The following is a 27,192-nucleotide window of genomic DNA, read 5'->3' as shown; positions in this document are numbered from 1 at the left end:
AGAAACAAAACACTGTCACCATCACAAGAGAAGAAAGTGAGTGTTTTGGACGAAGAGCAGCAGACTTCATGGCCCAAGAAGTCTTTTGACCATCCAACCGGACCGTTTGGACCGCCCCAGGGAGGGAGACGGTCCGAGTAAGAGCCACGCCAATCAAGCTTTGTGTAACGCTTCTCCTGCCTAATGTACGGTCACAAAAAGGAAACATCAGAACATCTGTACAGAGACCCGTCTCCACCTCAACAACCAGAACATCTGTACAGAGACCTGTCTCCACCACAACATCCAGAACATCTGTACAGAGACCCGTCTCCACCACAACATCCAGAACAGCTGTACAGAGACCCGTCTCCACCTCTACATCCAGAACATCTGTACAGAGACCCGTCTCCACCTCAACATCCAGAACATCTGTACAGAGACCCGTCTCCACCTCAACATCCAGAACATCTGTACAGAGACCCGTCTCCACCACAACATCCAGAACATCTGTACAGAGACCCGTCTCCACCTCAACATCTGTACAGAGACCCGTCTCCACCTCAACATCCAGAACATCTGTACAGAGACCCGTCTCCACCTCAACATCCAGAACATCTGTACAGAGACCCGTCTCCACCTCATCATCCAGAACATCTGTACAGAGACCCGTCTCCACCTCTACATCCAGAACATCTGTACAGAGACCCGTCTCCACCTCATCATCCAGAACATCTGTACAGAGACCCGTCTCCACCTCAACATCCAGAACATCTGTACAGAGACCCGTCTCCACCTCATCATCCAGAACATCTGTACAGAGACCCGTCTCCACCTCAACATCCAGAACATCTGTACAGAGACCCGTCTCCACCTCAACATCCAGAACATCTGTACAGAGACCCGTCTCCACCTCAACATCCAGAACATCTGTACAGAGACCCGTCTCCACCTCAACATCCAGCACATCTGTACAGAGACCCGTCTCCACCTCAACATCCAGAACATCTGTACAGAGACCCGTCTCCACCTCAACATCCAGAACATCTGTACAGAGACCCGTCTCCACCTCAACATCAGAACATCTGTACAGAGACCCGTCTCCACCTCAACATCAGAACATCTGTACAGAGACCCGTCTCCACCTCATCATCCAGAACATCTGTACAGAGACCCGTCTCCACCGCAACATCAGAACATCTGTAGAGAGACCCGTCTCCACCTCAACATCCAGAACATCTGTACAGAGACCCGTCTCCACCTCAACATCAGAACATCTGTACAGAGACCCGTCTCCACCACAACATCAGAACATCTGTACAGAGACCCGTCTCCACCGCAACATCAGAACATCTGTACAGAGACCCGTCTCCACCGCAACATCAGAACATCTGTAGAGAGACCCGTCTCCACCACAACATCAGAACATCTGTACAAAGACCCGTCTCCACCTCAACATCTCAGATCAAGCTGTCTCACTCCCGAGCAGACATTGTTCTGATCCGACAGAGAGAGCAGGACTACAGCTGGATGACGAGAGGAGGATGTTGAACAATGTTATCGTCACGGTTTCACACCACCACTTTTACCACTTCCTCTCTACTTCACTGTAAACACTTTGATCAGCTGAGGGACAGTTTACTTCAGAAACACTGAAAGCTGCCAAATACACACACTCACACACTCACACTCACACACACACACACACACTCACACACACACACACACACACACAGCACTGAGGTATGAAGCTGCAGTGTGTGTGTTTTTCCCTCTCTTTAATGAAGCTCTGAAGTGGATTTGGAGGTAAACTTTTCTCTAAGATCGTCAGCCATCCTCACCTCAGCTGAGCGTTCAGCCTCAGAAACAAAGCTGGCAGGGACGCACATTTGTTCCCAAACGTTACACCGTTTTCATTCAAGCTGCGTTGCCAGGAAACAGTCTGTGTCCAAATGTATTACTCTGGTGGCCATACGTCTCACTATCAGCACAGTTCAGTCTACACTCCATTTTTTACGTGCTCCGCCTTTATTAAACTTCTCTGTTGCTTTACCCTGAAGAGGCTTCGAGGCGCCTGGAGAGAAGTCGCGCCATCCTATTCGCTGGTCGCGGGCCATATAAATGAGCGCCAGACTTCTTCTTCCTCCCCTCTGGTGCCGCTGATGAACGAGAGCGGCTTCATCATGTCGGCACAGGACAGACGCTCGGCTGGCCGCCGCGAGTTTGGCGTCATCAGGCGGAGACAGAATCAGTCCGCCAGGAGGAGCAGGAGCGACTGGTCCCTTCTGTCGTTATCCAAAGAGCGACTCTGTCTGGGTTTAATTACATTTCCACTTTTTCATTATCTCCGACAGTGTGTCTTTTCACAATAAAGTGTGTTCTCACTGCTCGCTGTTTCATTTTAACACCAACACTTGGATGTAAGCTGGGAATAAATCTCAGTGTCTGTTTTTCCGAGGATAATAGTTTTTTGTTTCATGTTGGAGGGCAACATCTAAAGCAAAACTTTTACACTTATCATTCATGTTGTGTTGAATATGGAGTGATGTCAGTGAGGAATTCTTTTCACAGTATCTTAATAATTTCTGAACCAGTTTGCTTTTATTCAGACGTTTGCTTCTTCAAACAAACCACCAGAATTTGTCTGCAGGAGTTTATAAATGTTTTCAGATACAATGATTATATTATATCAATGACTATGTTCCTCTCTGTGTTCCAGTGGTTTGGTGACCTGGTGACTCCGGTCTGGTGGGAGGACGTCTGGTTAAAAGAAGGTTTCGCTCATTTCTTCGAGTACGTCGGCACCGACTTCCTCTTCCCGAAGTGGAACATGGTGAGTAAAACCATCATATTTATCTCACTTCAAACAGGGAATTCATACAAGTTAGGCTACGTTTACACGATGACGGTCAGAACAGAAGAAACAAAAGTGGCGTCGCGTCTTCACTTTTTATTCTGCGTTTAGACAAGTGTTTTCGGGAGGAAATCTGCGTGCATCCAGTGACGGTGTGGAATTCGATTGGGTACGCATGCCAGGCGGCTAAGTGGTGCTGTGACACACTATCACACAACACGCCACGTCTGAGCGCATGCGTAGAATCTTCTTTCTTCTCTAATGTGCGTCGCGAAAACCAAAACATGGCTACCGCCGGTAATAACAAGAATTTCGTCTGGTCAGACAAAGATGTGGAATTATTGCTTCAGGTTACACTAGACTACAAAGCAATGAAGGCGCAACAAGGCGCAACAAGGCGTGTACTGGGAGTCCTGCCAGACAAATGCATGGAAATAATCCGACATGTTTGTTTAGCTTAGGTTTCCTTTACTCAGCTAACAGCTAACATCGGGAGGTGTTGTATCGGGAGGTGTTGTGAATGATTCAGCCAGTCGGACTCCTTCTTCATTTCATTAAAACCATTTTTTTCTCCTCCTGTTCTGCACTACTCTTCCTAATGTTTGTTTTTCAACCTTTAATCATACCGTCCTTTGCTCACTTGCGAACTCACAGTTTGAGTTTAGCTCGTAGCTAACTGTTGTAGCTAGCCATGGGACGTGCATGAACGTGACGACAGAGCAGGCTGAAACTAAAATATTACAAAATCTCTTTTTATTTTGAAAGGATTATATGTTAAATTTGTGGGATTCCTCAGCGTACAACGAGAGCGAGACAATGTTCCTGTCTTTGTTATAGTAAATTCTTTGTATATGTTTATCAATATAGAATATAAAAATCCAGACTCACTTCTTTCTTTTTTCTTCTTTATCGCCTCAAACCAGCTTTTTTATTTTCTTTCATGCTCTTTTTCAGGATTGATTAGAAAGTCATAGCTGATGTTTTATGGATTTTAACAGCCTGCGTTTTTTAGACTAAACTGTAAAATAATTTGAGTTTAAAATCAGTTCATTAGCTTCTCGGATTATTAAGCAGAGGTGTAGATCAGATCTTCTTCAGCTCCGTCCACTGAAGTGAAATAATGAAATACTGACGACATATGTTTGTGCTAACTGAAACCTTTCTCTCCAACTGTCTGTTAATATAAGTCAGATATTTTATTCAAGGCGAGCTGGAAATAAAGCTTTCAGTTCGGCACGTCGAAGCGAGTTCAGATATTCTCGACCTCCGTCTGTTCACTCGTCAAATCGGATCTTTGCTTTTTGCCCTCTGATGTCTTCGGGTGAGTCAGAATTTCAGCTCAAGGTTTCAGTCGAGCATCTATGAATTCATTAAAAACCTCAAAACACTAAATACAGCTCAGACAGAAAACAAGACAGATATCAAATCCAACTTCGAAACCTGTTTTTCAGGAGCGGAGGACGTCTCTGTGGACGGGTTTTATTGGCGGCTGTTACTTTGGCAGAAATGATTCCCGATGGAAACTGATGACAGCGATGGTTATATGGAGTAACTGGGACACTTAGATTGGCGCTTTGAGGACTTAAATTAAACCCCATTGTGTTGGAGTGGTGGCAGAACAAAACCCAAAATGTCAGGCGGCACAACAGGATAATGGAGAAACATGTTTCTCTTTAGTAATTTGGTTAAAACTGACCCTTTTAAAATGTGGCTCAAATAGACAATGGGCTGACTTATTTCAGGTGACGTCCCAATTATTTCCTGCACAGAAAAGGTTTAAATTTACATAAAAAACCCTCCTGGATGAGTCATGAGTAGAAATTATGAATACCTGCGTCTTTGTGCTGTGATAGAGTCAAAGTGCAAAGCTGTGGATGTGAAAACTTAATGGATCCGTCTGCTGATGCTCTTTTATTTCTTTATTCTAATTGTTAAAAAAATCCCTTTCACAGAGTGTTAGTCAGTGTTAGGGGTAATCACATTACACTTACTAACGAGCAATTAAACCAATTATACCAGGGGAACTCAAATACAAATCTTAAAGGGCCACAAAGATTTTTTTTTGATGACTCAAAGGTCCACATATTGAGGTCGGTCCGGCCACATGCAATAATACTGTAATATTCAAAACAAAATGTCCTTTTCAGTCAAAACAAAAAGAATATGAACTGAAATTTAATGTTATTTCCATTTTAACATAAATTAAAATACATAGTTGAATTTTTCCTCTTTTTGTTTGCCTTCAAACATTGTGTCCATCACTTCAGTCTTGCATTATTTTATTATTTCTGCATCTGAGAACGGCTTCTTGTGCTTACCCAAAATCCACACCACTCCAAGTGAGCGCTCTGCTGCTTTCTGTTGTCGTGTCATAGATGTGACAAGAATCAGCTTAATATGACGATTTCATAGCATTTATTTGTGTTGTTCTTAAATCTGAATTTTGAGGAAATGTCTCCTCAAAATTCCTATTCTTCGTCTCAAAATTTCAAATTGGAAATCTTCCTCACATGGGTCTTGTGCTGGTTGGAGGGAGAATAAATGCGAATTTTTCAGTCAACTCTTCTTTGAACTGCCAATTTTCACGGTCCACTTAACTTTTAGCAGTGAACTTAGAACACGCCATTTTCGTGCAATCTAGAGGCTCCTACAGCCGGCAAAATGTCAACATGCGAACTGCTGCAAAAACGAAAGTGAAAGTAAAAAATTGCACTCGCAGCCGTGAATGACATGCTGTCTGTGTATCGTTGGCATGGAGACAAGTCCCGGTATACATGTGCTGACCCAACCAAAACACATGGTGAAGGAATAACAGTTCAGGGGCCACAAATAAGAGGCCAGCGGGCCGGATGCAGCCCGGGGGCCACTGCCCTATACACACAAACATGGATATTTCTTTCAACTAGCTTTTGGAAAACTCAAGACTAAAGATATTCAGAAACGCCTTTTTACGGTGGTGATGTTGACTTATGAGTTGTCGACTGATGTGTCTTTTTCAGGGCCGATATTAATTATTATAAATCAAGGAGACTCAAAAAAATGTATTACGAAAATGAATTTGTATTAGAAATTAAAACTAGTGTTGTCGATCAGATATTGTTGTGTGAGAGGATGTTACATCAGAGCCGAAGCGAACAACATAACACATTTTTGATTTTGTTTATTTTATCTGAATCTGACAGAAAAATCTGATGATTGGAATCAGGCTGAATATCTTCCAGGGCCGATAATTGGTCTAAAATTACTTCGTACGCTGATGACACAACTTTCAGACGCTGGAAGAAAGAGAGACAGAGAGCCGCCCAAACAATCTTTTATTTCATTGTGGCACAAAACATACTTTGAAATCTGACGTGAGCGTCCAGACTGAGACACATTTGTAGGAACTTGCTTTGAATCACATTTTTGTTCCCTCCAGAAAGAAAATCTTCTGTTGTTTTTGCCGTCCAGACTTCTTAAACTCAATCTGGACGTGCCAAACAAACAGATCCGGGCTGTTTGTCCGAATATAGCCGTGGTGCTGATTCTATAAGGAGGAACAGACAGTTTGAAAGAGTCCTAATGAGGTACGACCGGCGCTGAAAGGCCTTTAGTGACGAACATGTCACATAAACTGGACCAGTCTGCTGTAGAACCATGGATTGATCTGTTAACTCAAACACAAAGAGGTCCGATTTCCTCACACAAACATCCAGAACATCATCGTCTCTAACACAAGTTATTATTCAGATTATTTCCTGCCATCTCACTTCAGATTTAAAGGTTTGTTTGGAGTCGTGGCGCCTCACATTGACATATTTGAATAATAATGGAAGCCGTCTCCGATATGAGACGTACTGACATCACAGCACTGTTGTCTTTTTCTTTTTCTCTCTCTTTCCTCTCGTCTCTCGTCTGCGTGTGAATCTGTCTGACTTGAATCGCGACGCTGAAGCTGAAACACTCAACTTCAACCAAATTTGTCCCCAAAGGACAATTGGTTCTGCGGCGAGACATAAAAACAGTGCATGGAAAATCAAATTGACAAAATGAAAAAATGAGAAAAGTCTGCTGATAGGAAGATTTGACAGGCTGAGCAGCTTCACATGAGTGATTTCTAACACATGCCGGCGGTCTGTGAGCGTCCTGGGCTGCTAAAGCTAAAGCTAAAGTAGAAACGTTTCCTCAAAATGTAATAATTCTCAGTAATTTATCAGTTAAAGATCCAAACGTGATGGTGGTCCGCCTGTTAATGATCTTGCAAAAGTCACATGATGAGAAGTTCAGGTGTATTTCTGTGGGAATGTGGGAATAAAACATTATAAATTATCAATTTAAGCCCATTTCTTTGTGCTCAAGACATAAATCTTTACCTGAATCAGCTGCTCACTGTGCTCAATAACATTTAAACTAAAGGTACATTTGTTGTGGACTATTTTCAGAGGTGGAAGAATCCATATTTGGTGCTTTTGTGTCTGTGGAAGGATTAAATCATTCTCCATAGTTTCAGTAAATGCTGCTCTTTCTGAGGATAAATGAACTCAGTGGGAAAGTTCAGAACAAATATTCTTATCTGAGGATCCGTCTGCGGCTCAGCGTCTGCACAGCATCTCCTTTCTGTTTACTGCGTGTATCTTAAAATACCATTTGGACGCACAGTGTGTGCATAATAGGAAAGTTAAAACCGGCTGCTGAGGAGGAGGACGTCCTGACTGCGAGGCCCGCTGAACTCTTCCACCTCCCTCCACTCGCACCGATCGATATCTGATTCCTCCTTTTTTTTTTTTTTTTTTTTTCTAAAAGTGTTTTCCTGCAGTTCAGCGGATCGTTTTCCCCCCCCTGAAATCCTGCAGCAGGTAAAGTCACTGTTTTATTTTATTCTCCTCAGGTCGCCAAACAAATTGACGCAGAGTGAGTCAGCTCAAAACGCAGTAAAATTAGAAATGAATTCTTCCTCAAATTTGCTCAAGGAACTCCTCCCCGACTGAGCGAACGCTGCAGAACTTTAAATTACAGCACACACACACACACACACACACTTCCTGCTTTGTTTCCACCGGAGTACGTGGTGATTTTCTTCCAACAGAGAACGTCTTCCACCACAGCACCTTATCTCCTGCACGCACACAGTCTGTTTCCGAGCGACATGGCATTTTTTAAATCCCCGTTACTGTGGTTCTGCTCGGCTGGACACTTTAATAGAAACAAAGTGTTTCTCCAATAACAGGCACAACGATGATAAAGCGTTCCGTCCGTGATAAAGCAATTTATTTATAATACCGGATTTTTATTTAAAAATTAGTTGTTTTTTTCCCATCAGCAGTGAGTCAGGCGGCCGGCGCTGCAGGGAGGAGAGCGACTCACTGCAGAGAGGAAATGAAAAACAAACACAAAAGTGACGAAGAAGGAAAGAGCAGCAAACTGTTTACACATTACAACCTATCAAGCAATTATATATTAATGATGATGATAATAATCTGAACATCTGTGAGGGATAAAGGTCGACTCGGATGAATTAATGCCGACATAGAGATTAATCTTTAAGAAAATAAAGTAAAAGTGTGATTAAAAGTGGTAAAAACAGCTAAAGAGAGTTAATTTGACAGTGTGTGTACCAGCAGTGTAAAGGACTTTAATGAATGTTAACGACTGCTGTTATTAAGTGTCATCTGGCTAATTATGTCACTCGTTACTTTGCTGTGACAAACACAGAAACGAGTCACGACTCTGTCAGGTGTAGCTGTGTCATAATTGTGTCACTAAACAAGGAATGTCTATAAATAAATGTACTCGAGTATCATGTTTAAGTTCATTTTTGAGGTAGTTTGTAACTGAGTGAGCGGAGCCGCTTTTTAAGAGGTGATTCTTCAATAGTACTGTGTTTTATTGGTTGAATAACAGCCGGGGCGTTCATTTGTTTCAATCACTGAACAGACCAGTCGTTTATTTGGGACAGGCGTTTAATTCCTTCCTCACAAAAATTCGGGATGAAAAAAATGTCACAAGCTTCTCTGTGAATTCTCCGGCATCCTGCTGGGCAATAGTTGTCTTCTGCAAGTGAAGTTGTTGCAGCGGAGGAAACGATTCAGCCAACCAGCACTCGCTGCAAACTCCTCATCTCTGCTGTCACTCACGGTGGCGGACATTTGTTTCTCCATCGCCCTGATAATTTTGCGGGACACTCTCTCATGGCGTGCCCGTTTGCTGATAACTCATCCCCGCATGTTTATCTCAGGCTCCTCTCTAGCCTTCCTCCTCCCTCCAGCAGACAGCCTGGTCCTGTTGCTGTCCTCCTCGGATCGACAGAGAAGCATCTAGCGGCTGCTTCTCCCGAGTTTTCCTCTGCATATTTTATAACAGAAAGTTTGAATTTTAAGTCCGTTCCGTTTTCTTTTTTCCGTGAGGGTTGCAGAGATGTTTTTTTCCTCCCTTTTTTCAGGGGGGTTACTGGGGCCAAATCCAGTTACACCCTGAATGAGTCACCAGCTCATTGCAGGACTGCTGATGGCAGTGGCTGCACAACTGCACATCAGGAGCAATTTTGGGGTTCAGTATCTTGCTCAGGATACTTCGGCATGTAGCTCAGTTCCACCCCAGGGGAGCTGGGATTCGAACCAGTGACCTTCCGATCACTAGTCCAGCAGCTCTACCCACTGAGCTACAGCCGCCCCTTTTCCACTTTTCCAATTTTAAGTCGTACTTTTTATTTTTTTGCTGCAGCCATGGCGATCATCAATGTGATACTGACAGAAAGCAAAGAAGAAAAACGTGCAGTGTCAGTGGTCACGTCTTCTTCCTTTATTTAAAAACATAAATAAATTAGACTCTAATTAGACCTGCACCCGGCGTTTAAAGGGGACCCTGCGGTTAACTGACACCCGGCTATTATTTGGTATTTTACGGTATATTTAATTTTATTAGACACTTTTTGTCCAAAGCGACTTCCAGTAATTCATACATTCATACACTGAAGGTGTCGGCTGCCATGCAAAGTGCCGACCTGCACATCAGGAGCAGTTTAAATTCAGGGACGCTAAATGTTAAGGTCACTTCGACATGCAGACCAGGGGAATCGAACCAGCAACCTTCTGATAACGAGCCACAGGTTCTACAGCCGCCACAAGCAGGTGTTCACGTCTTCTTCCCGACCCGACCGGTCTTTGCCAGAACGTTGTAAAGCAGCAGGTTGTCGTGTGAAGTCGATTTCACACCACGAAAATAAAAAAATCTAATTTCTGTCTTTTAGTTCAGGTCTGTTTCATGTTTAGGGATTATTAAGAGCTGTAAACATAAAGTGAAATGAACTCCTTCAGAGCTGGTAGCTGTCGTGTTGAATCATCAGAGTCATACGAGGAAAGAAATCAAAGGTGAGAGTGAGTCATGCTGCGTTCATTGAGCCTGACGGGTCCTTTTATTTTATCTGATGGTCTCAAAGAGCCTGCGGAAGAATAATTGATTTGGAGCTGTATTAGTCACGGCTGCAGCAAGACCTCACATGTCATAAATACAGAACACACACACACACACACACACACACACACACACCAGACTCCATTTAGAAATCATACAAAACATAACTCACCTGTTTTATTTCAATAACCATTTGGAGTCTGTTTTATTTTGCCTAGTTGTAATGTGCATGACATACAAAACAAATTATGAGAACAGGACTTTTTTACAGCAATGTCCAACATTTTAATTAACTTTGTGTGACTCTAAACACGAACACAATGTGTGTTTTTCTATTGTGAACAAAGACCCGAACATTTGATTTGCATGGACACAATAGAGCCGTAATGAGGGACGGACAGGGCGGAAATAACTGTACCTCAAAACAAACATAATTAACTTCTCCTGCACGGCTCGCATTCACAACTTTTAAACACTTGTATTGAGCTGAAGTACTTTTTAATTCGTCGGTTCGTTGGTTTATTCGACGAGGACGAACCCTCGTAAGCATTGTTACATCTTTGGGACAACCTGAACTTTCTTGAGACGAATATAAAGTCTTGTTTTGTTGTTTTCAGGGGAACAACAGTCATGTTCAGTGATTTGCAACATCGCCCATAATGGTCTTTTTAATTGTTACAAGCCGGCACTCCAGGGGGGAAAAGACAAGAAACAAAATGGATTTTGGTGAATAAGTTATTTATTGCAGGATTGATTGCTTCATAAGTTAAGTTTAGAAATGACAAGAAAGGAGGCTGAATACGAGAGGAGGAATGGCCCGAGGCTGTTGATGAATCAATAAAAGGGTTTTACCTGCCTGACTCTAAACTAAAACAAAAAGAAAATAAACCCTCAGCTGATTGAAATTCCATCTGCTCACACATCCAAATGAAAATGCAACAAACGCTGCTAACGATTCTGTGAGGCCAAATGCAGATTCAGTACAATAGAGACAAAACAAAAACATAAGTTTGTTTCTTTTTATCTGCAACCCTGTTGGGTAACGTTACTTTTAAAAGTAACTCGTTATGTTGTTGGCATTTCTCCTCGTCTCTGCCAATAAAACTCTGTTTTGTGATGCATTTTTACCTTCATAGAATTTGGATGTTGCTTTTACTCATATTCAGATTTCTATTATTTTGCGGTTAATTGTGCAGCCCTACGACGCACAAACAGAAGCCCTTTTTAGATAGAAAAGGCGGCACATTTGCTCCAAGGTAAGGACGGCAATGTGCCGGCCTGTCTTTCTAAAACAGAGGCGTAATATTCCTCCTTTTCCAAAAGCTGCCTCTGAGGTAGGCGTAAACATGTGACGTGACGTGAAGCTCAAAGTTGGGCTGTGAACAGTGACAACGAATTTGTCTTCAAAATAAGAGCTTTACATTGCACCCCATTGAAGTTTAGAACTGGGTTCTTAGCGGGGTGCTTTTAATTTGAAAGTAGCGACCGTTCTTAGCTTTCCGACACAACAACAAGCTAACACAACCAACAGCTGCAGAGACCGAGGAGACGCTAGCATCTCCTGGATCTCAGCGGCTGTCCAGTTGCTCATCTTGACGTCTGCGAATGAAGTGATGGACTGACTGCTGTGATCAGCTGTTTCCTGGTTTTAAAACTCCCCGGCTGTGAGTCGCACAACAGTGCAGGTCATCGACACCTCCGCCCATCTCACGCAGAGGCCGGCACATTGACGCCTCGTTTTTAGATAGCAGGCGAGGCGGAAATAAGTGTACCCTCCGAGGTGGAAAATCGGCGGACCAGAACAGACCCCCAATTTGCCGCCCTCTGTCTAAAACCGCGGACCAAGCCGCCAAAAGGACGGGCAGATTGGCGGCTTGGTGCTCTGTCTAAAAACGGCTAGTAACTCTCAACAGACGTGATTTGATATTTACCTGGTTATTCTGCCAACAATCCGACAGTGAACTGGGCATGAAAACAATACAACAAGCACAACTTACATTCCACCTCGATGTTGTTCTCGTCCTTTTCACCGTGAATTTCTAAATAATGGGAGTATTTCCTCAAAGTTGACGCCGTCCTCTCTGCCGTCTCGCTACGTTGGATTATCTAGCAACATGCACACTGACACAACTGCAGCAAATGCTTCAGGGATTGTATTTTATTTTGGTGGCAACAAAAGGAAAATAGAGCACTTTTAACTAAATAACAGAACCAACACATCACGTCAACGCTGGTAGCAACACAGTCTGGATCGTCAGTGCTGCTGCAGAGATCGCTGTCAGTTTAATAAAGAGGTTAAACTTGATTTGATTTGTGCCTCCTGACAGCTGATGGATTAGTATTCAGTCTGAGAGTGATACACAATGAGAGCTGTCTGTCAGGCAGACCTGCTGTTTACATGATGAGGAGGGAGGAGAGGATGGAGACGAGCAGGAGGAGGGAGGAGGAAACGAACAGACGTTTTAAAGTTCAGCAGCTGCTTTGAACGCACCCCGTCCCTCCATCTGTGTGTGTGTTTGTGTGTGTGTGTTTACTGTCCTAATAGCTGTCCCTCCACATGTGGGTCCATCTGGTTCCTAATGACCATATGGGCCAGATGGACCTCCCCATCACCCCCCACTCGCTCTCTCCAGGTGACTTAAAGTGTCTCTTAATTAGAGCTGATGTCTCATTTAGTCTAATTTTTCTCTCAGTTTCATCCGAATGTGCCGTTTAACTAATTAACTGATTGTGTAATTTGTGGCAGAGCTTTCTGATTCTTTACCTCTGTGCGTGTGTGTGTGTGTTTGTGTGTGTGCGTGCTTGTAAACCTATATAACAGTGGACTTTGTAACACTCCCACTAACATTGGACTTTAAAGCCAACAGGGGACATTTTTATGGTCTGATTTTTACCGTCACATTTCACCTTAATGACTTTGAAGTTAAAAGAAATGACACCAAGCAAAAATATTCCAACCATACTCCAAAGATTTAATGGCTCTTTTTATGGTCCTTCAGATGGAAGTAGTCTTGATGTCTCCTGCATCGTTTCAGACTCACTTTTCCCGAAATTGAGCCTCAAAGTTGCAGAACATCTGCGAGTGCAGACGAGCTGCAGCTCTGCAATATTTTCACTCCTTTAAAAAAAGTAGATAATGCACAAATATGCGACAAAAATGAGCCAATGTGGTGCCAAACCTCCTGCAGCAAGAAGAGCTATTTTGCAGCTTTTTCACAAGATGTAAGAAAGTTTCTTCTCATTCGTTTGTTGGAGGTTTTACTGACTTTGTGAGGAAATTCATCTCTTATATCGGAATATTTTGTGCACTGAGTGAGGAAGCTCTCTGCCTGTATAGATTATTATAGATTAGTTTATTGTTCCTGTGAGGGAAGTTGTGATAACACGCAAAACAAAGCACAGAGCAAAAACAATTTAATAGAACAATAATAGAGCTATAAAGATGGTTAGTACCACTGCTTATGTGATAAAAGTGTCACCCAGCGGTTAAGTTTCAGTGTATTTCTTTGACTTTCCTTCTCTACATCTGAACACAAATATCTGAACTTTCCCCGTCCTCGCATTTTCAAAACAGACTCGTTACTTCAGCGTGATGCATTTGAGGTGAATTATGGGTTATTTTTATTTGCCGCCTTCCCACCATCACACGACTGATTTCACCATCACGCGTGGCAGACGTAGCGAGGCTAAACAAAGACGTAAACAGACAGAGAGGGAGACTGGAATTGAGAGAAAAAGTTGTGTTAGTGTCTTCTGTCTGCAGAAAACCTGCAGCTCTTTGCCTGGATTTACTTATTTTCTCACTTTGTTGCTGTGCAATGCGACATTGTCAGTATTTTTGGTGCCTGAACCAAACCAAACAGCAGCAGAAACCAAGAAAAGAATGGAAAACAGTGAGTGAAACTACTTGGAAATGATGGTAGATGATATTTCAGAAGCGAAAACCAACACAAGTTGCAAAACTATGAAACCATGCGGCGCCCATATGGCATTTGTTTGCCTGTAAAACAAAGTATGATTATTTTTAGACTTGTGGATGTGAATAAAACAGGCACAGTATGAACTATGCCTCCTCTGCTGTTTACTTTACAGTGTCTGCAGATAAGCTGCCTACTTTCACGCTCTGTACTTATTTATTTTAATGAAGGAGGTGAATCAAAATAAACTGAAAAAATGAGAAGCAAATAAGAGCGAGTCAGGTTCTGGCTGTGACAAGCAAAACAAAGAGTCTGTACTCGGTGTTATAAAGGCCTTTTCTCTCAGTCTGATGATGTAGATTTCAGGGGCTGGAGGACCTGTAAAGATGAAACATCGATGGCCCATTAAGTGCAGACAAAAAGGTACACTCAGATGCTAATGATGTGTTCGGGCTCAGAAAGAAGCAGACTGTGAGGACGCTACCGTCTGCAGCAGCTCTATAAAATACATTATCTTGCTTTTTATGCAGCAGAGTACCACGTTACAGCCTCGTCCTGCAGAAACAGTGATCTGTTCTGACCAACTTTATGCACAGTAATCACACATAGGATGATAAACAATTCAACACAGAAACAGCATCATTACGGACACGAACAGACTGCACAAATAAATGAGAAGTAAGCCACAGTAAAGTGAATGTTTTTGCACATTTCACACCTGGAATCTCACTTCTCTCGCTCTATATGCATATAAACACATCCATCATTGGGACAAATGGATATCATGCCATTTTTTTTGTTACACAAATAAAGACAAACTATGTCTTTGTCCAAAGCAACTTACAGTAATTCATACATTCATACACTGATGGTGGTGGAGAGCAGCACATCAGGAGCAGTTAGGGGTTCAGTATTTTGCCCAAGGACACTTCGACATGCAGACCAGGGGAATCAAACCAGCAACCTTTCAATAACAAGGCGCTGGCACTAACCCCTCAGCCCCATAACATGTAGAACATTTGAACAAGTGTAAAAATGTTGGCAGGTTAAATGTGGACCAACGTTTTACACACAAAGAAACATCTTAATGTATTGAATGTGATGCTGGATTCACAAGAAAGCATTGATGAGTTAGAATTTGCTGTAGCAAAGTTTCACAAAGCTTGTAAAGTTTGTCCTCACTCAACAAACCTTTAAATCGTGTGATTTGTGAAGGGAGTCTGGTGATATTGTGGTTTTCTGAAACAGACCGAGCCCTACATCCTCTTCGTCTTCTTCTTCTTCTTCTCCTTCCTCTCTTTCTTTTAGTCTTCGTCTTGTCTCACAGAGGACGTCCGCTGAGGCGACTCCAACACTAACACCCAAAATTGCATTATATTGTTTAACAAGATGATAATTTCATTTATATAAACAGAGTCGTAACTACCAAGAAGTAGCCTGATCCCAGCAGACGTTGTAAGATCTAAATCTCACTAACGCTCATTAAAAATGTAATATCTCAGGAAACTTTTGTTTAACTAGATGTAGATTCATTAAAAACCAAATCTACTTTAATCCATGAATTACACAGAGCCACATTGGGCCAAGAATTAGCCACATCCCAGCAGATACTGTTAAAGCTGACAGTAATTTAAAAAGAAGTTCCTCTTCATTCTGTTCATTAACGACAGAAACTTAATAAGCCAACAATCGCATTGCTTAACAAGATGGAGGTTCATTAAAACCAAATCTCCATAGTCAACACTGTAATCCATGAATTAGACAGAGCCGCACTTCTCCGGATTTAGCCTGATCCCAGGGGTAATTTAGGCAGAGCTTGTTATAGCTCGACATGTTTGCAGATATCTATTAAAATCCTGAAACCAGGCGAGGAGAAGAAGTGTGGGGGGAACAGGAAGAGGAAACAAAGGTGGGGATGTAAGAGGCGAGGAATAAATTAGGAGGAAACAAAGGAGAACAATGAAGGAAGGAAATAAGAAGAGGAAACAAGGAGAGGAAGGAAACTCCTGGATTAAACTGTGATGAGGCAAAACAATAAATGAATGAATAAAGAAAACAAGAAGAAAAATTACAAGAACAGAAGATGAACAACAAAGATCACAATAAACAAGGATTAACCAGACGATTACACAACTAAACCTTTGTTTTCTGCACCAACTGTTCCACTAAATGACGATTTGTTGACCGTCTTTGATTTACAGACTAAATTATTTATCTGTGTAAAGCTGAGCTGGAAGAAAACCAAAGTAAAAGCAAACATCAGAATCCAAATATCACTGCGAGGAGTAAACAGGGACGGATCTCTGGATAAGTACCTGTTGATCCCTGAATCTAACTGTCTCTTCTTCTTCTTCTTCTTCTTTGTGTGAATTGGCAGGTCGCAAAACCAAATTTAAAGGTGAATGCCACCACCTACTTTATCGGAGTAATTTCATTATCAACCAAAAGCCAATTCTTTGTATTTTCCTAAATCTGACCCAATATATCTCATGTATTTTTAAAGAAAACCAGTGTAAATCCAGATTCATTAAACTATTAGTATTATTTACATTATTACGGGGACTAGCCAAACATGTGGGGACAATCAGCTTCCCTCTGGTTTTATGCTGTTTAATGTTCTTCAATACAATGTCAAGTAGATGACAAAGACAACTGTTTGTGTGTTTTCAGGAGAAGCAACGCTTCCTGACTGATGTCCTCCACGAGGTGATGCTATTGGATGGACTAAGCTCCTCCCACCCGATCTCCCAGGAAGTGGATCAAGCGACGGACATCGATCGAGTGTTCGACTGGATCGCTTACAAAAAAGTAAGTTCCTTGCAAGCTCACATGCTAGCCACAACAGCCCGCTAAGGTAATTATCTGAGCCAACAGTAATTTCAAGAGATGTTTTTGAACCGAGGAGGCCTTTCGGTTGAGTTTTGTCATGGCGAGCTTGCTACATGTTGGACTTTCAAAGACGAGCACTTTAAAAACAGTTTATCAACGTTAGGAATCAACGTTTCACTTCTTACTGAAATCTCAATGCTGATCTACTTTCCCAGCATTTCCAGTTAAAGTAATCGATCGATGTTCACAATCGAGAGCATATTTTCACTTGATATCGTGTTTGAAAGCGTGTGTCTCTGTGCTGTCTGTAGGGGGCAGCGCTAATCCGGATGCTGGCTAACGTGATGGGACAGACGCTGTTCCAGAAAGGACTCAATGTAAGTTCCTGTCGTCCTGCAGGTCCAGCTGTACACACAAAAGGTTTGTGTATCTGAGGAGAGCAGGGAGAGCTGGGTTTGGCTTTAAAATGGATTCAGGGGGAAGCTGTGTGTGTGTGTGTGTGTGTGTGTGTGTGTGTGTTTGTGTGTGTGTGTGTGTGTGTGTGTAGCCATATTTTGACTAAGCCCTGACTGTTTGGAGCACACTGAGTATACAGATGGGCAGCGTGTAAGTGGATTTGGCTGCAGGGGCAGTTTGAAAGGAAGTTTCTCAACCTGTTTTCTGCTGTAAACCTTCACAATACACTGTAAGCGACCTGGATTCAAGCTGAGCAGAACCGCTGTTGTCCGAGAGGGAAGAACATCAGAACTTCAACAACTACCTTTTTGAACTGAGTTGAAAAGAGCTGATACTCAAAGAAGTGACAGCTCGGTCGGCAGGGTAAAATGTTAGTGTCATATCACGTTCATATTATATATCCATGACCTAGCTTTCATATCTGGAGGTTGGTGATGCAGTTACAGGCAACACGTGTCATACAATTGGATATTTTTAAGGAGACCTCAAGAGAATTTATGACAAAACTGGGTGTTTTCAATGAAAACCTTGGGACGTTCCCGGCTGTGTTCGTGGTGATAACACCAGGTGTTTTTCAACGAGACCTTGAGACATCTCCATTTGTGTTTCTGGCAACAAAACCAGATATTTTTGACAGGAAGTTGGACCATTTCCAGTCACATTTGTGCCGACAACACTGGGTGTTTCTAACGAGACCTTGGCACATCTCCAACTTGTGTTCGTAGAGACAAAACTGGATATTTTTCGCTGGCAGACACCTGGTTTTGTAACCACCAAACCAGGTGTTTTTCACGAGACGGTGGCAAACGCCCAACTGCTCATGGCTGCAAAAACAGATATTTTTGACAGGAAGTCGAGACATTTCCAGTTGTGTTAGTGACAACACGACCCGATATTGGGATGGGAAATCAAGACATTTCCAGCCATGTTTGTGGTCAAAATACCAGGTGTTTTTCAACGAGACCTTGAGACGTCTCCATTTGTGTTTCTGGCAACAAAACCAGATATTTTTGACAGGAAGTTGGACCATTTCCAGTCACGTTTCTGCCGACAATACTGGGTGTTTCTAACGAGACCTTGGCACATCTCCAACTTGTGTTCGTAGAGACAGAACTGGATGTTTTTTGCTGGCTTTTGTTACCACCAAACGAGGTGTTTTTCACGAGACCATGGCAAACACCCACCTGTGTTCATGGCTGCAAAAACAGATATTTTTGACTGGAAGTCGAGACGTTGTGTTAGTGACAACACGACCCAATATTGGGATGGGAAATCAAGACATTTCCAGCCATGTTTGTGGTCAAAATACCTGGTGTGTTTAACAAGAACTTGGGACGTTTCCAGCCACGTCTGTGGTGTGTTTTTTTTCTAACACAGCAAAGTTTTTGTTCCCAAACCTAACATCACATAAGCACAACGTTGTGACAAGTCAGAAATACAAAATATATGTCATAAAGAACCATAAAGATACCCTTGGTTTTAGGTACATTGCTGCTTTTCCTCTGATGAAAGGACAAAAGGACAAATTTATGAGTTCAAGTAAACCCGTCGAAGCATCTTTAGCAAAATACTAAACCACAAATTGCTCCTGATGAGCAGGCAGCCTCTGCCAGCAGTGTTTGGATGTGACAAGTGTTGTAAAGCGCTTCCAGCAGTCGTCAGTAGACTGGAAAAATGCTATAGAAATGTATTTAGCATACTTTATTTATTCATCTTTTTAAATGCTCTTCAAAGCCTACCCAGAACCACCAGGAGAGAAATTTATGGTTGGGAATGAATAAATATTTAATTTATTGTCGTCCTTAAACTAGTTAAAGTTAAATATATATTTTATAAATACTGGAATGAGACTATAAAATATCCACATGTGTAGATTTATGATTGCAGAATATACACTTACCAAAATTCCCCCTCAAAAACATTGAATGCCTCCCAAAGGCAGAAGGTTTCAGAGGTTTGGGGAGTTTAATTTAATTTTCTCATGCAGTGTGACAGGCTGCTCTAGCGGTTAATGAGGAGCCACAAGTTCCCTTAACCGGATCTTAGTTCCCTCACAGTTTACTCAGGGACAAGTTCAAAGCAGAATTCAATGAATTGATCCGGGCCGGAGCGGCACCGGCTGTTGTAGAAAGAAATGAAACATGAATCGGAGAGAAAACAGAAAGTAGTTTTTGCTTTATGAATATTGATCACCTGTTTTTAACAGCGGGTGGTTTAATTTTTGAAACAGAGCGGTCATGAATCTGTCTTGTTGACTTTAACCTTTAGAACATAAAGTCAAGCACATAACATCAGCGGTGTTAATGACAGAGTGTTGCATTATTTATGGTTCAGCTGTGTGAGGCTCAACTGGTTGATGTTAATGTCTTAGAAACATCAGAGCCGCAAAAACTCGGATCAAATCCACAGGAAGCTCATTTCAATCCACCAATATGGACCTCGCTGTCGAGAGTCGCTGTAAAAGTGATGTCATATGATGTAAGGTGAAAGTGGGTTAAATATAGGATTTGTTCTGAGTACAGTCATGACAGTATCTACACACACACACACACACACACACACACACACACACACACACCATGTCCTGATTCTGCTGCAGAAACTATCGTTGACTCAGAGCACACTGAGCACCAGATTCTATATAAAAACACTGCTGATCCAGCAGCAGAACAGAGAAAATACTGTGTGTGTGTGTGTGTGTGTGTGTGCGTGTGTGTGTGTGTGTGTGTGTGTGTGCGTGTGTGTGTGTGTGTGTGTGTGTGTGTGCGTGTGTGTGTGTGTGTGTGCTGAACATTACACCACACTACCCAGTAACTTTCAGTCCTCAGCTACATGAAACATTTCGAGCAGATCTTGTCTTCATATTAACCCTGTAAAAACGCTCTAATCAGATGTAAGAAACATTTAAGAAATCTCTTCTTGTCACAACGCTGTGAGGTTTAGGCTCTGGTTTAAATTTTGAAGGACACCGCAGGACATATCCAGCCACGTTTGAGGCAACAGAACCAGATGGTTTTAACAGGACCTTTGGAGATTTCCGTCTGTGTGTGCTGCATCGTGGTGAGAACTCCGACTTTTCAGCTGTGTTGATGGCGAGAAGAAAACCTGATAAATTTGAGAGGAAGTCAAGACATCTCCAGCTGTGTTTGTGATGACAAAAGCTGGTATTTTTGGAGTAAAGTCGTGTCATTTCCAGGACACTTTTTAAGACATGTTATGTCAACCAAAACCAGGTGTTTCGAAAAAGACCTTGGGACATTTCCAGGATTGTCTGTGGCGACAGGACCGGCATTTCAAGTGAAACCGTGATGTTTTCCTAATCTTGTTTCCTGAAAACAAATCAAGAGGGAAATTGTCTGTTTTCTCAAATGAACCCTTTGTTTTGTATTCTTGATAAATCAGTGTTTCCCGGAGATGTGAATAAAATATTTGCAGGTCAGAAATGGCCAATTATAACAGCTCCAGTGTGACGCGAACGTGGAAGAAATTCCTGAACCTCATTAATAATTATGGGTTAGGGTTAGGGACCTGTGGTGGATCTAAATAACAGAATAATAAACAGTGAGTTTGTCCATGTGGCTGCAGAAAAAGGCTGAATTAAAAAGTCACGGCGGTCTGTGGAGGATGTGGCTGCGTCTGCTCTGCTGATGGAGAGCGGAGGTCAAGGTTCGCCCTCAGATGTGAGACAACAGGCCTCATTAACGGCCCGTGTGTTCAAACAGAGCCAGAACCTTTCACCTCCACCCTCACCGCAGCTACAACAAATGTCTTTTAATGAAATTATCATCACTCTCCCGCCGCGTCTTCCGACAGAAGTCTTATTATCGCTGGAAACCGTTTGGTTTGGGTGGATCACGCTGTTCAGCCCGTGTTGGAGTGAGGATCAGACGTGTGTGTGGTGTTTTATCTCTGCTCACGTCGGCTGCAGTGAAGGTGACGGTTATCAAAGCCACACACACTCTCGCAGCTATCATGTGTGTCATCTTGTTCCAATAAAGAGCTCCTTCGTGCCTTATCAACCTTCATACACGGCGAGACAACTGAGTGACTGTTGGTGAGGACTCGTCACTGAGGAATCAGTGAGCAGCAGATTAGAGTTGTGTCTGTGTAGGTGTTCAGTGTTATCTCAGACGACTTTTCAGCCTTTTTCTTGTTTTATTGTGAACCACAACAATCCAGAAACCTCCCAGAATGCAGGTTTTCTTCCCTGTGCTGGAAACCGACGGTGATCAAAAGAGACAAAAGCATTGCTGACGAAACGCGGGTTGAAAAACCGAAGCCGCAACGCCACTGAGCCCCGTTTGAACTGGGAGATTCTCTCTTGGAGCTTCGTTTTGTTCATTTCAATCTAACGGTAAGTTTGAAGTCAGAGAGGGGATTGAGCCCAAAGCCCTTTAACCTCACTTCAACACGAGCTGACAGGTCTGTAATCACACTGAGACTTCTGACAGTCGTGCAACACTTTCAAAGGTTGTTTCTAGAAACTTCCTAAAGACAGAAAATTCACACAGGTGTCATTTAACCCTTTCAATCCTGTCTTCTTTCCGTTGAACAAACGCAATCCAGAGCGCGTTACTGCAGCGCAGACATACAGTCGCTCCAGTGTTTATTACATACAGGAAACATCATAACACAGCGATGATGATGGGTTGATTGAGATCCTGACCCAGCATGCATCGGGGAAAGTCACATGATAACATCGGTAAAGTTGGAGATCATCAGCATAGAAGCGGATGCTGTTCTCACTGAGGTTCACTGAAGTCTGAGTCAGGAGGGTTTTAACACAAGTTTCCACAGACAGTAGCCCCATTCACACTGGCTTTTGGGAGCGGCTTTAGTACGCCAATTCCCCGCCTTTGTCTCCGTGTGAATCTCTTGGAGGTGGCGAGGGGTGAAATTTCGCTCCGGCCCTGATCCGCCTCTGGAGGTAGTATCAGGGCCGTATTCAGCACATAGTCCGGGCATCTAACCTCCGCTAGCTTAGCTGGATTTCTATTGTGAAGCTAAAAACAGAGTTCAGCTCTCCTCCATCAGCTTCCGGGTCGGGGAAGTCCCGACGCGACGATTACCGAGTGCGGTTAGAAATGCTCAATTCTGTTCTTTTCCCTGTCCGCTCTCGATAATAAACTGGCAGGTAAGACACATATGAACTTTGATTGCTTTTCCATGGAGTCATAATCATACATTTTCATCCATGAGCCGCGGAACTCTACTGCACTCGGTAATCGACTCGTCGGGACTTCCCGTCAACAGGAAGCTGCTGCAGAAGAGTGGTAAATTTAGTCAGCTTTTCAGTAGAAATCCAGCTAAGCTAGCGGAGGTTAGATGCCCCGGACTATGTGCTGAGACCCTATTTGTACTGTTGCTGAAGTTTGGTGCTGTTCTGAGCATTATTTGTGGCTTTTTGGTGGCAGTTTATATTTGGATCCATTTACTGCAGTGTATTGTTGTCGTGCGGTCGTTTCTGAGGTTGATAAAACTCCGTAAATTAGCAGTCTGCTAACTTGATCTTTCGAGAGGGAGTCTAACACAGTTTCACGGTGTGTTAGACCATGGATTAAACTTACACTGCAATATCCCTTTAACTACACGGGTCCTTCACTCAAGGTAATACAGAGAAATGTCCCACAAAGCAACGTTACATGTGTGACTCTGTCTTTGACAACTTATATGAGGAAAAAAATACCGCAGATATACGTGGAGAAGCTTCTGTCCTCGCGCCTGTCCTGCCGACTCCTCATCACATTTCTGTCCAAAATACAGCGTCTGTCACCGGCAAAAACTTTAACTCACCGAGTGTTTGTGATGAAAGTAAATCACCGCGATGGTCAGCACTCCCGACCGAGACTTCAGTGAACTTTCCCCTATAAAACAGCCTCCGTCCCTGTGAGTGAGGGAGTTAGATTGACAGGGAGGACACGGGGAAACACCTTGAACATCATCGCCATGATGACCTTCTGTGTGAATTCACGGCAGTTCGTCTTTAAGGCGGAGCTGCTTCGCTCTGCGTAAATCACCATCGGCAGAGAATTGGTGAACCGCGGCTGCGACTTTTATGCGTCTTCTCCTGTGTGAATGGAGCTAGTAACTACAACAACACAGTAACAGAAGGAGACGAAGTGGTGGTGAGATAAAGTTTATTTCTGTAATCCACATCACGTAATCATCAGACAGACAGTAGGACAGACAGGATGACAGACAGTCTTCCTCGTTTAAATCCTGTCGTCACATAAGATGAAGACATGACCTGCTTCCACATTGTTTGGTCCTATAAAGATGCTTTTGGGTTGAAGTGTGGGACATTTCTTTTTTATCTGATGAGTGAAGGATCTGTTCAGCTTTCTTACCCTTTCACAAAGACGTCGTCTGTTGCAGTTCCTTTTATAACCTTTTGACGGTGGATCCGAGGCGATAACAAATCTGTCCCCACATCCGTCCTCCGTAACTTTTCCACGGATGGCATTTAAGACCAGGAGAATGTTTAAACCGACCGCAACCGACCAAAGATGTCACTTCCTGTCACATGTTGTTTTAAACATCCACACACTGATAATTTATTGTCTTTTGTCATTGTTTGTCATTTTCAGGATTATCTGCTGAGTCACATGTACAGCAACGCGGCCAGAGACGACCTGTGGAACAAACTGTCTCAGGTAACGCTCACCTGTTCAATCATCTGTCCTCGCCTGGCTCGGAGGCCTCGAGGCAGAGCGTTCAGACCTGCCACTGGTCTCTGCAGGGATTTAGACTCTCCAGGGCTTCAAGCAGCCAGACTGACTCAAGCTGTAAATTATTTAACGAAGCATCTCTAATGAATGCCGGAGAGACGCTCGTTAAGACGGGCTTGATGAGACAGACATGAGAATAGTTGCCATGGTGACATGACTGACAGGAGGAGGCGGGGGTGTTTAATTAGTGTCGTTAGTGTTGTTCTATACCGAGACTGCTCTTTAATTAGCTGCCAGCCAATCAGAGCATGTTTTTTCCCTCATTAAAAGGTTATAGATGGATAATTAGCTGATTAATTATCTAAAGGATGATTTCATAATAATTATCGGTTTTGATTAATTGTTTGTTGTCCAGGCGATGCGTTCAGAGGGGCGGGACATCGACATCGGAGGGATGATGGACAGGTGGACTCTACAAATGGGCTACCCGGTCGTTACCATCAGCAAGAACCAATCAGAGCAGCTCCCCACTCATTACATCACTGTCAACCAGGAGCACTTCCTGTATGGACAGGACGTCAGGAACAACAACAGGTAAGGCCATTCAAAACACTTCCTGTTCCAATCTCAGGTGCTACAGAGAGTTTTACTCAATAAATTAGTAATATAGGTGATTTCTTTCTCTTTGTGTGGACAAAGTTTAAACAAAATGGTGCCTCAACAACTTTCAATCCTCAGAATTAAAAGCTTTTGTCCAACTGACTCACAGACGAGACGTTCAACTGGATATTAGTCGTTGTTTTAAGGTTTCAGTCCTGGTTGAAAATCTTTACAATAGAGAAAACAGAACAGATAAACTTTGCTGTCTGTCCCAACAGTGTCAGAAATGTTCCTTTGACAAGGCGCAACAATACAATTGATTCACATAATAAACAGAAAAGAGGATTTTCAAAAGCAACTGGTGTTTTGAAGGCAAAAAAGCTTTAAATCTCGGCTGTGGAGAAACCTGGATCACCGAGCAAGCCAGTGAAACAAGTAATTTCTTGGGGCTCTTAAAAAAATGTATCCACTGAACAATCACTCCTTTCCTAACGGGTCTGTTGTTGTTTTTATCTGCTGTTTCGACTGTTTTTTGTGCGTGATGTCAAATAAAGGTGGATCGCTTGCAAACGAATCAGTTTGAAGGAACGACTCTTCAACGCGAACGAACTGACCTGATTCCACGTTTCACTTCTCTCTCGTTCGTTCTTTCGTTCTCACAGACGAGTCGCTATGATGTTCACTGTTAGTTATCAGAGTGGTGAAGAGGACTGACAGCCAGCCAATCGTATGCTGAGTCTCGGACACTGTCGTTGAATTTTAGCCAATGAGAAACAGGAAAGCATAGCAACCGTTTCCATGAAAAAAAAATATATATATTTTGCTCGTAGCTCATCGTTCTCGTTCAGTCAGTCAGTCAGTCAGTCACTCTTGGCTTACCTTCAATACATGTCAACTTAATGTCAAGGTGAACATACACATTATCCACTGTTGTGTTGTCTAAAAGTACACATAATCATGAAGTTGCAGCGATGTATCTGCCTTAACTACAGTGTTATGTTGACCGTTAGCACGATCGTTTGAGAACAAGGAGCTGAGAACTTCATTACATGATTCGACTGAACAAACAAACGAATGATATTAACGATATGAACGATTCTTCCTGCCGAACTGACCGACAGGAACTGAATCTCGACATCGAACGATGAAATCCACCTCTGATGTCAAATGTGACGTCTTGTCTGTAGGAAGTGAGAATGAAGTCAATAAGCTTTTTTGTAAAAAACCTGTGTGGACCCACTTATTTTGTTGGAAAGCGTTTCTAGTCCGGCTCTTACAGTAACTGTAGTTTATCAATAACAGGGTTCTCTGCTCACCTTCCAGCAGACTGCAGCTGAATCACACTTGAGGACATTTTAGAGAAAGTAATAACTACACAATAACTGTATTCGCCACCAGCCGTCCTTCGGTCATTCAGTGGCTCACCGGTGAAGTGATCCTCCTCTAACTCTTTGCTTCACGCCTCAATAAGCACTAAGTTAAGTTTGCCCTCCGTTTTCTCCTGAAAAAGCACTTTTTCAGTTTTCTTCACGTTCTTTACCACCTTTACATCATTTATATTTCATTTATATTTGATTCACTTGATGTTTTATTCACATCCTTCACTACGTCTGGAGTTTATTCTCTTCGCTGTTTTATCGACCCACTTTCTCCTCCATCAATACTTCATCAGCTCCCTCCCTCTTTCTTCTCCTCACCTGTTGTTCACTTTGTTTCTTTCTTTCTCTTCTTTTCACTTCGCTCTCTCTCTCTCTCTTCTTCCTGTCATGTTTCTGTGCTGTAGCTGACATTTACAATCACTCTGACCTACTCAGTTTTTTTTTTAACGCCGAAAGTTTCTTTACCTCTCATTTCATCTTTCCCTCCTCTTCTGTTCTCCTCTTTCGTCTTTCATCTGGAGTCTTTTGTGTTTCTCTTGAGCTGCTCTGCTCCGAGTCGCTCCCGAGGTCTCCTCCGCTGATGAACCAAAGCTGTTTGTTGTAGGTGGAGCTCCACTCTTTCTTTCTCCCCTCGCTGGGTCTCGTGGGGCTGCGTTCAGACACTCCGCGGTCCCCGGGTGTTCACCAGCGCTTGTAAAAAAGAAGCTGTTATTGTGTCTGTAGCTGAGCCGGCGTCACGGCGGAGCGCGCTGGATTGAATCAGAGGCTGATGCTGCTGTTTGATCACACGTTCAGAGGCACAGCAGTGTTGATATTGACTTTATTTATATTTATATTTCTTTATCAGCACGTGGGGAAACACAGAATTCTTGGAAACGCACAGGAGGAAGTTGAAATCTCACTGGCGTCTGTCGTCAACCCTTCAGTGAGCACTCAGCTTCTAATAACGCAGCTCTGTGGAGGAAATAAATCCGCCCTCAGTCGCAGCTCTCAGACTTCAGACCCTCTCACAGTGCAGTCGCTGCTGCTGCTGACACCACTCGTGCTCCAGATGAAAGCAATATTGTGCAGCACTTGAAAAAATCTGTTCAAGGCTTTTTTTTTGTGAAAAAAATGTAAAT

General features: G+C 42.9%; 1 protein-coding gene across 1 annotated transcript in view; it reads left to right on the top strand.

Annotated features, from left to right (window-relative positions):
• Window positions 1-27,192, top strand: part of LOC115595542 (thyrotropin-releasing hormone-degrading ectoenzyme) — a 181,225-nt gene that overhangs the window by 113,831 nt on the left and 40,202 nt on the right. The window contains exons 6-10 of the mRNA XM_030440159.1: window positions 2,699-2,812; window positions 16,810-16,947; window positions 17,280-17,345; window positions 24,012-24,077; window positions 24,508-24,686. Of these exons, the coding sequence (XP_030296019.1) occupies window positions 2,699-2,812; window positions 16,810-16,947; window positions 17,280-17,345; window positions 24,012-24,077; window positions 24,508-24,686 (563 nt within the window). The remainder of the gene's footprint in view (window positions 1-2,698; window positions 2,813-16,809; window positions 16,948-17,279; window positions 17,346-24,011; window positions 24,078-24,507; window positions 24,687-27,192) is intronic.

This window comes from Sparus aurata, chromosome 14 (genome assembly GCF_900880675.1).
Source record: "Sparus aurata chromosome 14, fSpaAur1.1, whole genome shotgun sequence".
Taxonomy (NCBI): Eukaryota; Metazoa; Chordata; class Actinopteri; order Spariformes; family Sparidae; genus Sparus; species Sparus aurata.
This window is presented reverse-complemented; position numbering and strand designations above follow the sequence as displayed.